Below are 14,415 nucleotides of genomic sequence, written 5' to 3'. Positions count from 1 at the left end.
CTGATTTCTGGCTTCTTTTGAATATTCAGAAGATCAGGCAATACCAGGCTATGTTCTGGTGTGGCCCCTCTGGCTGGAGTTGAAGTGCACCTGCCACCTCTAAAGGGACTGCTCTTTTTTTCTCATTTTAATTTCCCACCTGTCCAGCTGCTTAAATGTTCATCTGCTAAAAACAGTTGTCCCGACTCCTGTAGTTTACTGGTATTGCCACTAGAGGGAGAAATCAGCATCGGGTGGCTGTGCGTCCTTGGGGTAACGGCAAAGTTGGAGAACATGATTTCCGCTAGCATTGCAAACATAATTAATGCCCATAATCAACTCATTTTGAACAGTTTATCATTTGGGAACACATGGTGAAATTGTTTTTTCCACAGATACAGATGCGATTAAAGACCCATGAGAGTCTTTCCAGAGAGAACTGCTCATGTGTGTTTCTCCAGTACCTGCAGTTCCTGGTAGATAAATGTTTGTTGAATGAATGTTGAATAAAGCTCCTAGCACAATGCCTGGAATATAATAAGGGCTTATTAAATGTTTGATCTCTTCTTCTCCTTCCTGTTCAGCAGTAATCTATCTTGAACCTTAACCCTTTATAATGTGTCTTTTAGAATTCCTACTTAAAAAGATTAAAATTTTATAAAGTATGAAATACATAAGAAAAATGACGTATCTTTCTTGCCTCTCAGAAAAGATTAAAAGGGTTGCGAAAACCCAGTTGTCAATGTACTACAAAGATGTATTACAACAAGTTCTGTTATGCACTGTTGGACAGAGTGTAAACTTATCTAACATTTCCAGGGGCTTCCCTGGTGGCTCAGTGGTTAAGAATCCACCTGCCAATGCAGGGGACACCGGTTTGAGCCCTGGCCCGGGAAGATCCCACATGCCACGGAGCAACTAAGCCCGTGCGCCACAACTACTGAGCCCATGTGCCGCAACTACTGAAGCCCGCGTGCCTAGAGCCCATGCTCCGCAACAAGAGAAGCCACCGCAATGAGAAGCCCGTGCACCACAGTGAAGAGTAGCCCCTGCTCACTGCAACTAGAGAAAGCCCACATGTAGCAATGAAGACCCAATGCACCAAAAAATAAATAAGTAAAATAAGTAAATTTATTTTTTAAAAAACCAACTTATCTAACATTTCTGGAGGGCTGTTTGGAAATATGTATCAAAATTTAAAACATGCATAATACCTTTAGGAATGAATCCCAAGGAGATAGTCAAGCATAGCTATTGTATTAGGATAAACTGGATTAAGCCACAATTATTTTTAAAATCCTCAGATCTCAGTGGATTGACAAAGATATATTCCTTCCTCCCACTACCTGATCATAGCAGGTCAGCAGGAAGCCTTACTCCTCATGGTCACTCAGGGACCCAGGTCACATGGAGACATGGGCAGAACAGGAGAAGGTAATATTGAGAGTCAAGTGATGGCTTTTATTTATTTATTTATTTAGGCCTCGCTGAGCGGCTTGCAGGATCTTAGTCCCCCAACCAGGGATCGAACCTGGGGCCCCCGCAGTGAGAGCACCAAGTCCTAACCACCGGACCGCCAGGGAATTCCCTGGCTTTTAAAGTTTCTACCTAGGATTATCACAAGTCACTTTGCTAAGGAAACTGGCCAAAGTGGTAAGAAGGCCATGCCTAATTCAAAGGGTAGAAAAGTATAATCCTGCCATGTGCCTGGAAGGAGAACTCAAGTACTTGCCTTAATGACCACTACGGGCATTAAGATGTAAGTACAAGGTTATCAGTTAAAAGTTGCTGTCCACTGCAGGTCACAGTATTAATAGTCTAGAATTAAGCAATCCAGGGCTAGAACAGCTGTCCTAGGAAGTCATCAAGAACCCAGACCCCTTCTAGCTTCTCCCTTCATCGTCCACAGTTTATGGCTTTCATCCTAATGGCGACAGTATGGCTGTTCCACCTCCAGCCATCACATCTGAGTTTCAGGCAGAAGGTAGTGGAAAGGATAACCATAGCTTTCCTTGGAGATTTATCCATCAGTCTTCCACTTGTATCTCATTAGCCAGAATTGAGTCACTGCCAGCCCCACTGTAGGCGAGTTTGGGAAGGCGGTGAGTTTTTTTAAACTGGGGATTTTGTTGTCCTGAACGAAATCAGAGTTATATATAATACTGGCAAATTAGAAACAACTAAATATTAATCTTCAAAAATGTTTTCCTGGGGCTTCCCTGGTGGCGCAGTGGTTGAGAGTCCGCCTGCCGATGCAGGGGACACGGGTTCGTGCCCCGGTCCAGGAAGATCCCACATGCCATGGAGCGGCTGGGCCCGTGAGCCATGGCCAGTGAGCCTGCGCGTCCGGAGCCTGTGCTCTGCAACAGGAGAGGCCACATCGGTGAGAGGCCCGCGTACCGCAAAAAAAAAAAAAAAAAAAAAAAATGTTTCTGAGGTGTAACATATATGCAATAAGGACCTCAAATCTAAACTTTTACAGCTTGATGGATTTTTACATATGTACACCCCTGTGTAAGCATCACCCAAATCAAGATAGAGAACATTTTCAGTACCTCAGAGGCTCCCTTATGTCCATTCCCAGACAAAATGCCCCCACACAGGTAACCACTCTTCTGACTTCTGTCACCACAGATTACTTTTGCCTATTCTTTAACTTTGTGTAAATGGAATCGTATCGTATGTGCTCCTTGTGTCTGACTTCTTTTGCTCAACTGAATATTTATTTTTAATTTTATGTAAATTATGGCATACATAGAATAATATGCAATCATTAAAAACAATAGCATAGAACCATATTGCTTGGCATAAAAAGATGTCCTTGATATATTATTGAGCTTTTACAAAGGTTACAAGAGTCTGTTTTACATTAAAGGACTTATTTATGCAAAATTGTATTTATACATCTTATATGCTTAGAGAGAAGAGTTTGAAATAATATTCACCGAAGTGTTACCCTGTTATTTCTGGGTGTTAGGATTAACATAGTTTTAACTTTCTCTATGTTCTTCTTTGTTTGATTTGAATATTTTTTAAACTTTTAGTTTTGGAATGATTTTGAATTTACAGAAAATTTGCAAGAACAGTACAAAGAATTCCTGTATAACCCTAACCTGGCTTCAGCAATTATTAACATTTTGCCATATTTGCTTTTACATATATGTATATATTTTTCCTGCCTGAATCATTTGAGAGTTAAGTATCATTCATCATATTCATTTACCCCTATATACTTAAGTGATTATTTTCTAAGATCAGAAATTAACCACAGAATAATTTTTGAAATCTAGGAATTTAACATTGATATAATATATAATCTGTAGTCCATAATCAATTTCACCAGTTGTCCCAATAACATCCTCAATGGTGATTTTTTGTTTTTTTAGTTCTCAGGCCTCTTTAGCCATTTGAATTTTTTATGATGAGTAGATAACATTTTCATTTTTAAAAAGGACGTGAAACCACTTGCATTAAGCAAGTAAAACAAAAGAGAGCTTATCTTCAAAGCCTAGCCTACCTGGAGCTGGGGTTGACCCTTCTGCTTGTGTCTCTTGACGTGTCCAGGGCAGCTGTGAAGTACTGCAGTTGATAGACCTTGCGACCTCGCCCTTCTACCACAAGTGGATCTGGCAGCACCTGCAGCTGATAGACGACACACCTCCAAACACCCACCTCAAGGGTAAGCCGATATCCACATCCGGCAGCCCGCAGCACAGCAGGGGGTGCCTGATCCTGTGGGTTCTCAGTGCCTGGTCCACAAAATCTTAGAAATCTAGAGCTGGAACGTCCTGGCAGGATAGACATCCTTCTTCTACTAGCTGTGGAAGCCTGGTCCGCGTGGCCCTCCGAGGTGAGGCTCCTGCCCACTCCTGCAGCCAATTTCAGCCTTTCCCCTTTGCTTCAGCCCAGGGAGAGGGGTGGAAAAAAGAGAGCTTGGAGCTAGACAGAGCCAGGTTTGAATACCACTGATTAGCAGGGTGATCTTGGTGAGTACTCAAGCCTCTGGGCCTGGTGTCTTGGGGTCTGTCGCTGGTGTCGTGGTTAAGAGCATAGGCCCAGGGCCAAGCTATGTTTGAATTCAGGGTCCTTCTCTTACTAGCTGTGTGGATACTGGGCAAGTGATTCCATGTCCCTGCACACTGATGCCCTCAGAGTATGTAAAATATGACTCATGGTCCCTGCCTCATAGGCTTGTTATAAAATTAAGCAAATGAATATATAATGCTCTTAGAACACTACCTAGATGTATTAGTATATAGTAGATGTTCACTCTCATTATCACACAGGTTACTAGGAGCACCGAATCAGATCATGTGTTCATAGGGCCTGGGAGGTGCTCAGTAACTTTCAGCTCTCTTCTCATGTCAATTCTTTTTTTCTCTCTTTTCCATTGCTAATCCACCAGAGAAAAAGCTACATCCCACACATTTCCCCCCCCCCATTTTTTTTTTTTTTTTTTTTACTGCAGCAGGATACACATAACGTGAAATTTACTATCTTAACCATTTTTGAGCACACAGTTCAGTGGTATATTCTTTTTCTTACCTGCCTTCTTTTGGACTATTATGTATGATGCCATTTCATTTTCTCTGTTGGCTTATTAGCTCTAACTCTTTGTCCTTTTATTTTAGTGGTTGCCTTATAGTTTGTTGAACATACCTTTAACTTATCACAGGCTACCTTCACGTGATATTATGCCACTTCACATACAGGATCAGAACCTTACAACAATATGCTTCCATTTCTCCCTTCTCAGATTTTGGGCTATTGTCAAATATTCTACCTTCACATATGTTAAAAACCTTACAGTACACAGTTGTCACTTTTACTTTAAACAATTATCTTTTAAATATATTTAACTAATAAAAACAAAAGTATTTTATATTTACCTATGTGGTACCATTCCTGATGTTCTTCATGCCTTTGTATAGGTCCAGATTTCCATTGTACAATTTCCTTCTGCCCAAGGTATTTCCTTTAACATTTCTTTCAGCTTTTCTATGTCTAAAAATGATTTTGTCTTAATTTTTAAAAGAAATTTTTTGTTGGGTATAGAATTCAAGGTTAACAGGGTTTTGTTTTTGCTCAATATTTTAAAGATTTGCATTAAAGTCTGTCTTCTCGCTTGCACTGTTTTCCATAAGAAGTCTGCCAACCTTCTTATCTTTGTATAATCTCTTTGCGTAACTTTGTATATTCTTTGTACGTAATAATGCCTTTTTGCTATGGCTGTTCTCTTTTCTTCCAATTTTATTGAAATATAATTGACATACAGCACTGTGTAAGTTTAAGGTATACAGCATAATGATTCAACTTAAATACATCATGAAATGATTACCACAATAAGTTTAGTGAACATCCATCGTTTCACATAGATACAAAAGAAAAAATAAATTTTTTTCTTGTGATAACTCTTAGGATTTACTCTCTTAATAGCTTTTGTATATAACATACAGCAGGGTTAATTATATTAATCATGTTATACATTACATCTCTATTACTTAGTATTTATCTTATAAGTAGGTGTTTGAACCTTTTTTAAATTATTTATTTATTTATTTTTGGCTGCGTTGGGTCTTTATTGCTGCCCGTGGGCTTCCTCTAGTTGTGGCGAGCGGGGGCTACTCTTCGGTACGGTGTGTGGGCTTCTCATTGCGGTGGCTTCTCTTGTTGCAGAGAATGGGCTCTAAGCGTGCGGGCTTCAGTAGTTGTGGCACGTGGGCTCAGTAGTTATGGCTCACAGGATCTAGAGCGCAGGCTCAGTAGCTGTGGCGCATGGGCTTAGTTGCTCTGTGGCATGTGGGATCTTCCCGGACCAGGGCTTGAACCCGTGTCCCCTGCATTGGCAGGTGGATTCTTAACCACTGCACCACCAGAGAAGCCCCAGATGTTTGTACCTTTTGACCACCTTCATCCAATTCCCCCTCTGCCCTTCCCCCTGCCTCTGGTAACCACAAATCTGATCTTTTTTTCTATGAGCTTGTTTATTTTTGAAGGGTAATTGACCCATGACACTATGTTAGTTCCTGGTGCACAACATAGTGATTCGATATTCCTGTACATGGTAGAGTGATCACCACTGCCCTGCCCTGGTTGGTTTAAAATTTTTCTCTTTATCAGTAAAGATCTTATCAAATAAGCAATTTGGTCACACTGTGCCTTCACAAAAATTTTGTCATGTTTCTGTGCTTGGGGTTCATTTAGTTTTTTGGATCTTTGGGTTTATATTTTTCATCAGATTTGGAACGTTTTGACCATTAAAAAATTTTTTTTTCTATCTTTCCTTCTTTCACCTCCACTTTGAGGATTCCAATCACATGTATATTGGACTGCTTGAAGTTGTTTCACTGATGCTCTATTAATTTTTTGTTGTTGTCTTTTTTCTCTCATTTTTGATCATTTTTATTGCTATGTCTCCAAGTTCAGTAGACTTTCTTCTGCATTTTCTAATCTGCTATTAATCCCATCCATGTATTTTTCATTTCAGACCTTGCAGTTTTCATATCTAGAAGTTTGATTTGGGTCTTTTTTTTTTCTTAAATAATTTCCATGTTTCTGCTTAATATACACACAATTTCCTCTTTGGAATACAATTATAATAACTATTTCAATGTCCTTGCATACTAATTCTGTTATCTGTGTCATTTCTGGGTCAGTTTCAGTTTATTGTTTTTTTCTCTTTATATGGTTCATATTTTCCTACTTCTTTGCATGGTTGGTAACTTTTCACAGAATGCTAGAAGCTGTGAATTTTGGGTGCTACATATTTAAAAATTCCTGTAAATATTTTTGAGATTTGTTCTGGGATGCAGGTAAGTTATTTGGAAATATTCTGATCTTTTAAAGACTAGCATTTAGGCTTTGGTAGGTAAGATCAGAGCAGTGTTTAATCTAGAGCTAACTTTGCCCCATTCATGAGACAAAGCCATTCTGAATATTCCACAGGTGCCCACGGCTTGCGACGCTTTCTATTCTAGCTATTGAGAATAATAACTATTTCTGGTCCTGTGTGAACTCTGATTATTTATCCCTCTAAACATTTTGGGTGGTTCTTTCCCCAGCCTTAGGTAGTATTTTTGTATCTATTACTGCATAACAAATTATCCCAAAACTTAGTGACTTAAAACAATATTTGTTATCTCTCAGTTTCTGTGAGTCAGAAATCTGAGCATGGCTTAGCCAGCTGCCTCTGGCTCAAGTTCTGTTGTGAGGTTGCAGCTGTCTGCCAGGGTTGTGGTCTCATCTGAAGACTCACTTGAGAGGGACCCACTTCCAAGTTCACTTACGTGGCTATTTGCAAACCTTGGTCCCTCACCTTGTGGGTGTCTCTACAGGGCTGTTTTATGACATGGCAGCTTGCTTCCCCAGGAGAGAGAGAGAGCAACACAGAGTATACCCAAGGCAGAAGCCTTTTAAAACCTAACCTCAGAAGTGATATCCCATCACTTCTGCTATATTCTATGTATTAGAATCAAATCCAGCCCACACTTAACGGGAGGATAGTACACAAATGTGTGGCCATCAGGAGGTGGGAATCACTGAGGGCCATCTCAGTGGCTGCCTAACCACTGGTGGTTTCCTAACATCATTCATGTATTGCTCAGTACTCAGCTGAGACCAAAGGGGACCCTCGGAAGATCTTCAGAGTTCTCTCTTTCTGCAACTCTCTCCTCTCTGGGACTCTGCTCTGTGAACTCCAGCTGCCTTGTCTTCCCTGGACTCACTTCTGTCTCATTAATTCAGAGAGATTGCTGAGCTCCTCCTGGGTTTCCCTTTCCTGCACCATTGCCCAGAAGGTCTCTAGGTGGTCAGCTGGGGCAATAGTAGGGCTCAGCCCATTTGTTTTCTATCTTTCAGGAATAATGGTTCTTCATGGCCTGATGCCCAGTGTCATGAAAGCCACATTTTTCATGTATTTAGCCCAGTATTTTATTAGTTTCAGGTGGGAGGGTAGTCCCTGTTACTCTGTTTGGCTGGAAGCAGAAGTCTAGATCTATGGTTCTTAATAGCTGAGTTTTATTCTCTTGTATGGATATACCACAATTAAACCAATTACCTTTTACAGATATTTTGGGTTATTTCCAATTTTTCGCTATTACCCTACTGTGGGGAATTTCCTGGTGTGTTTATCTTTGCATACTTGTGCACAAAAACATATGGGATAAATTCTTAGAATTACTGGATCAAGTAATTGGTTCAGTGTGTACTGGCTATGCACATTTAAAATGTTGATAAGTATTGCTAAAATGCCTTCTAAATAGGCTGTACTTAGGGCTTTTTTTATATATGCTACGTTTTTCTAGGCCTACTCCTTGTGTAGTTCGAGTTTATTTCTATTAACATTAATTTTAATACTAACACTGGAGAGGTTTTTGGTTTTTTTTTTGGTCGTGCTGCACAGCTTGTGGGATCTCCATTCCCTGACCAGGGGTTGTACCCAGGCCACGGCAGTGAGAGCCCAGGATCCTAACCCCTAGGCCACCAGGGAACTCCCAGAAGATCTATTTTTTAAATCAATATCATTAAGGTTTCATTTTCATACAATAAAAGACACACATTTAAAGTGTGTAGTTCAATGAATTTTAACAAATTTACATCTGTTGTAACCACCACAATCAAGTTATTGAACATTTCCGTCACCCCCAGAAGTTCCCTTGTGCCCCTTCCCAGTCAATCCCTATCCTTCACCCCTGGCCCTGGGCAACCACTGATCTGCTTTCCATCACTATAGGTTACATTTGTCTTTCCTAGAGTTTCATGTAAATGGAGTCATATAGTATGTACTCTTTTGTATCTGGTTCCTTTCACTCAGCATAGTGTTTCTGAGTGGTATTCTCTTGGAGATCTTTTTATTTTTAAAAAAAATTTATTTTATTTATTTATTTTTGTGGGGGGGCTGCATTGGGTCTTCGTTGCTGTGCGCGGGCTTTCTCTAGTTGCAGTGCGCGGGCCTTCTCTAGTTGTGGTGAGCGGGGGCTACTCATTGCTGTGGCTTCTCTTGTTGCGGAGCACAGGCTCTAGGTGCATGGGCTTCAGTAGTTGTGGCGCATGGGCTTCAGTAGTTGTGGCTCACGGGCTCTAGAGTGCAGGCTCAGTAGTTGTGGCTCACGGGCTTAGTTGCTCCATGGCATGTGGGATCTTCCCAGACCAGGGCTTGAACCCACGTCCCCTGCATTGGCAGGCGGATTCTTAACCACTGCGCCACCAGGGAAGCCCCATGTTGGAGATCTTTTTATTAATGCTCACAGAGGACCTATTATGTTCCAGGCACTGTGTTAGGCATAGCACATACTTTATCTGTAATGCTTACAATAGTCCTAGGAGGATTCCAGGAGACTGAGACTTGTCCAAGGTTCTATGGCTGGTCACCCATTTATTTATTTATTTATTTATTTATTTATTTGTGGTACGCAGGCCTCTCACTGTTGTGGCCTCTCCCGTTGCGGAGCACAGGCTCCGGATGCGCAGGCTCAGCGGCCATGGCTCACGGGCCCAGCCACTCAGCGGCATGTGGGATTTTCCCGGACCGGGGCACGAACCCGCATCCCCTGCATCGGCAGGCGGACTCTCAACCACTGCGCCACCAGGGAAGCCCCACCCATTTGTTTTTTATTGCTGCTCCTGCCCCCAGTCCCAGTTTGAAAGCCCAGATAAATGTGATCTGTTAATGGAAAGACATGAGCTTTGAATCAGAAACAGCTGAGTTCAAATACAAGCTTCAGCCCTTTCCTGGGTGTTAAACTCTGCTTCTCATTTTCTCTCTTAAATAAGGCTAATGACATTTGTCTAGATGTAATGGATGTAAAGGCTCTCGCTCAGGACCTGGCACAGAGGGACAATAGTGGAAGCCAGTGTTTTTCTTTCCTGTTTTTCTTAATTCCCCCGTGCATCAGACTAGCCACACAGGAGATTGTGATATACCTCCAGACACCTCCAGCACAACCCTCATGTATGCAAAGACCCACTAATGTGTTTTCCTGTGCTTTCTCTAACAGATCTGTCTCCTGTGGAGAGATTTAAGGAATTCCAGATCAGGTCATATCCTGTACAGGATTTTAGTTTTCTGAAACTTCTGCATCTCCGGAAAGCCCAGGAACAACAGGGATCCAGCTTCAGTAGGAAGATTAAAACCTCAGGAAATACTCTCCCAAAGACCTTGGGCTCAAAGATCAAGTAAGCTTTGCCCTTGACAGATAGAATGGTCCAGATTCTGGTTGAAAAGGGGGATATAACTTACAGGGCAGAATGTCAGGGATGCTGGGGAGGGGGCGGAGGTAGCAATCACAGCTTGACCCCAAAGGTTGGGATGTGTGCAGAAGGCAGCCTACAGAGGTCCTAGGTGTGATATGGGGACTGCCTTCCCTGCCTCCAGCCCACAGGGCCCCTTTAGGTGGTGGCTGCTTCCTTTCTCAGGGAACCCATCTGAAGAAGAAGGGGCAGGACACAGTTTTTGGTGATGACATTCTGTTTGTATATCACTGGGCCTTTTTGACTCTGAGCTTCTTTTTTTTTTTTTAAACATCTTTATTGGAGTATAATTGCTTTACAATGGTGTGTTGGTTTCTGCTGTATAACAAAGTGAACCAGCTATACATACACATACATCCCCGTATCTCCTTGACTCTGAGCTTCTTAAGAAAAGTCTGCTCATTTAAGGGAGGCAGTAGATAAGTGCTTTGGAGTCAGTCCAATCTGAGTTCGAATCCTGGCTTGGCCACTTACTTTAGCTCTGTGTCCCTGTGCAAGGGACTTGACCTCTCTAAGCCTCAGCTTCCTGGTCTGTAGCTAACAGCATCTAAGTCTCAGTTTTGTTGTAAACCAGCAGTTAAATGAGATAATGATAATTATAGCTAACACTTATGGAAATGACTCTGTGCCTGGTACTGGATTATCTAATTTAATTCTCCCAACAACCCTACAACGTAAGTACTGCTATTATCACTCACATCTTTCAGGTGAGAAAACCAAGGTACAGGGAGAGATTAAGTTATTATTCAAGGTCACACGGATAGAAAGTGGCAGAGTCAGGATTCAAACCTGAGCAGCTTGTTAGTGCTCAGTCTTGCTATCTGGTATGATCGTCATGACAGAAACAAGGTGGATGCACAATGAAGGCTGTGCTTTTTGCCTTTCCTGGGGAGGAAGGGACACTCAGTGGGCACTGGCCTAGAGGCAGCTCAGTGCCCTTCCCTTCATTACATATGAAGTAAAAATATCATACTGATAATGGCATCAGTGTCACAATCTCTCTGGTGCCCGGATCCAGCCTGCTTGCCTCCATAATGAGCACCCTGTGGTTGCTTTGTTGTTTTTACCTCTGATGGATACTCTTTCCAAAGGATCCAGTGTTTGAAATCCCAATCCTAGTTCTTCTGAAGGTAGAGATGGAACAGACTTAGTTTCTCTGCTGTAAATAGTGAGGAAAAAGGGGACAGGCTGTCCCCACAGTAAAAAATAAAAGACATAGGCTGGGCATGTCCTGGGAGGCAAGAATGGAAGCCTACCTTGTGTATATGTTGGGTGAGTTCAGCTATGTTCTCAGCTGTTGAATAATCTTTTCCCTGCCTCTAATCCAGATAGCATACTTTGTCTCTTCCTTCTACCTAGCCTGAGACCAAAGAAAGCACAACAGGATTGCCTGTGTAAAAATCACTCCAAAGTGAACAAAGTACCGAGTCTACAGATCACTGAGGGAAACCCATTTTTGTAAACAAACAAATGAAGCCATCTCTTCTCTGCCTGCCTCTCAAGAAGAGCCCCAACCTCTGCTGTGTCCCCAGGAGGACAGAGCTTGCTCTTTCTCAAAGTAGTCTGTTCCATTTTTAGACAGGTCTGACTTAGAAATCCCTTCCTTGTGCTGAGCATTAAGTCAGCCAGCCTGGACTTCTCACCCATCAGGCCTGGCTCAGGTGCATGTCTTCTCCCTATTAAACCTCTCCAAATCCTGACAGTCGGTTTGTCCAGGGGCTTGATTTTCTGTTTTCTCACCACCTGGGAGAAGGGAGGGGCGATCTCAATATGCAGTTGAATGGGGGCTGCTTATCCAGGGCTTCATGAACTGGCTGTGTTACAAATGAGTTCTCTTTAACAAGGTGTCAAATTTCAGATCCAGGTGTCCTCATTTCATCGAGTGTCCCATGATTGATACGAAGTATGGTGATCTCCCCAAGGAGGCTGCTGTGGGGGCCTACATGAAGATCCACACCGTGGAGCAAGGAGAAATCTTGGTAAGTGTGCAGAGAGCCTTGTTCACAATAGAGTGTGTAACACGAAGGGCTGGGGGTGCTAAGTAATGAGAATAAATGTTTAAAATCATCCTGTTCGAAATTCGGTGATATTAAGGAATATTGTTGATTTTTTTAAGATATGATAATGGTATTGTGGTTATGTTTTTTAAAGAGTCCTTATGGGACTTCCCTGGCGGTCCAGTGGTTAAGACTCTGCACTTCCATTGCAGGGGACGTGGGTTCTATCCCTGGTTGGGGAACTGAGATCCCACATGCCACGCAGGGCAGCTATAAATAAATAAATAAATAAATAGTCCTTATATTTAGGAGATACATATCCAAATATTTACAGATAAAATGATATGACATCTGGGACTTGCTTTAAAATAATCCAGGAACAAGGCAAGGATGTCCCTTCTCACTACTCCTATTCAACATTGTTTTGGAAGTTCTAGCTAGTGCATTAAGAAAAGGAAGTTAAACACATACAGATTGGGAAGGAAAAAATATAGCTGTCTTTGTTTGCAGATGACATGATTGTCTATATAGACAATTCTAAAGAATCAAAAAAACAAAACAACAACAATAACAAAAAAGAACAAATAAAACTTCCTGGAGCTAATAAATGATTACAGCAAGGTCACAGGGTATAAGGCAATGAACAATTTTAATTTGAAATAAAAAAACACAATGTCATTTACAATAGTAACAAAAAATGAAATACTTAGGTATAAATCTAACAAAATATGTTCAGGATCTATATGCAGAAAACTATATAACTATAATGAAAAAATTCAAAGAAGATATAAATAAATGGAGAAATATTCTATGTTCGTGGATTGGAAGACTCAGTATTGTTAACATGTCAGTTTATTCCAACTTGATGTATAGATTCAATGCAATCCCAATCAAAATCCCAGCAAGTTATTTTGTGGATATTGAAAAACTGATGCTAAAATTTATATGGAAAGGTGAATGTAAACAAACTGATAAATCCATACAATGAAATATTATTTGGCAATAAAAAGAAATTAGCGGGGCTTCCCTGGTGGCGCAGTGGTTGAGAGTCTGCCTGCCGATGCAGGGGACACAGGTTCGTGCCCCGGTCCGGGAAGATCCCACATGCCGCGGAGCGGCTGGGCCCGTGAGCCATGGCCGCTGAGCCTGCGCGTCCGGAGCCTGTGGCCGCTGAGCCTGCGCTTCCGGAGCCTGTGCTCTGCAATGGGAGAAGCCACAACAGTGAGAGTCCCGCGTACCACAAAAAAAAAAGAAATTAGCTAAGAAACCATGAAAAGACATGGTAAAATTAAATAAATATTTCTTTTTTTTTGGCTGCACCAAGTATGGCTTGTGGGATCTTAGTTCCCCAACCAGGGACTGAACCCAGCCCCAGCAGTGAAAGCCCAGAATCCTAACCACTGGACCACCAGGGAATTACCTAAATGAATATTTCTAAGGGAAAGAAACCAGTATGAAAAGATTAAGTATTGTATGATTCTAATTATGTGACATTTTGGAAAAGGCAAAAATATGGAGATAGTAAAATGGTCACCAGAGGTTTGGAATTCAGGGGGAGGGATAAATAAGTAAAGCACAGGGGGTTTTTAGGGCAATAAAATTACTCTGTAATTACTGTAATGGTGGATACAAAACATTAAGCATTTGTCAAAACCCATAGAGCTTTACAGCACAGAGTGAACCTTAATGTATGCAATTTGTAACAACAACAAAAATCATTTAGGAGATGGGGAGGGGGATCCCCCAGGAAGAAGTGCAGACTGAGGAGAGAATCTAACAATATTACAAATCTGTGAAACAACTTCAGTGAAGAGGATGGGAGAGAAAGGTCCTGACCTAAGTAACGTTGGAGATGAGTGGAGTCTCTAAGACTGAAAACAAAAGGAACTGCACATGAGCACTGTACTCTATGACAAAGTTTTTTCCATGGGTGTGTGGATTAACAATGCTGATACTGCTGTACGTGTATACTGAAATGTATCAATTAAGTAAATGAATGGCAGAGGGTAGGAGCCAGGTTTTTCACCACTGGAGTGGAAATATACAGATATGCAAGGGGAGGAGGCTAGAATGATCCATGTGGTAATGGGTTAGAGTTACAGACATCATGTGAACTTATGTCTATCGTAATATAGATACAGATGGTTCCATAAAGAAATATTTATAGATATATGTATAAACATGTATCTTT

General features: G+C 41.5%; 1 protein-coding gene across 2 annotated transcripts in view; it reads left to right on the top strand.

Annotated features, from left to right (window-relative positions):
* Positions 1-14,415, top strand: part of CNBD2 (cyclic nucleotide binding domain containing 2) — a gene marked incomplete at its 3' end in the record, with an annotated part of 63,364 nt that overhangs the window by 35,936 nt on the left and 13,013 nt on the right. The window contains exons 9-11 of one of the 2 annotated variants that reach the window (XM_081257887.1): positions 3,544-3,658; positions 9,975-10,152; positions 12,092-12,206. In XM_081257887.1, coding sequence (XP_081114013.1) covers positions 3,544-3,658; positions 9,975-10,152; positions 12,092-12,206 — 408 coding nt within the window. Of the gene's footprint in view, positions 1-3,543; positions 3,659-9,974; positions 10,153-12,085; positions 12,207-14,415 lie in introns of both variants that reach the window. The other variant, XM_081257886.1, reaches the window with a different exon arrangement.

Source organism: Mesoplodon bidens (assembly GCF_964165515.1).
Source record: "Mesoplodon bidens genome assembly, chromosome: 15".
In the NCBI taxonomy this organism is placed as follows: domain Eukaryota; kingdom Metazoa; phylum Chordata; class Mammalia; order Artiodactyla; family Ziphiidae; genus Mesoplodon; species Mesoplodon bidens.
This window is presented reverse-complemented; position numbering and strand designations above follow the sequence as displayed.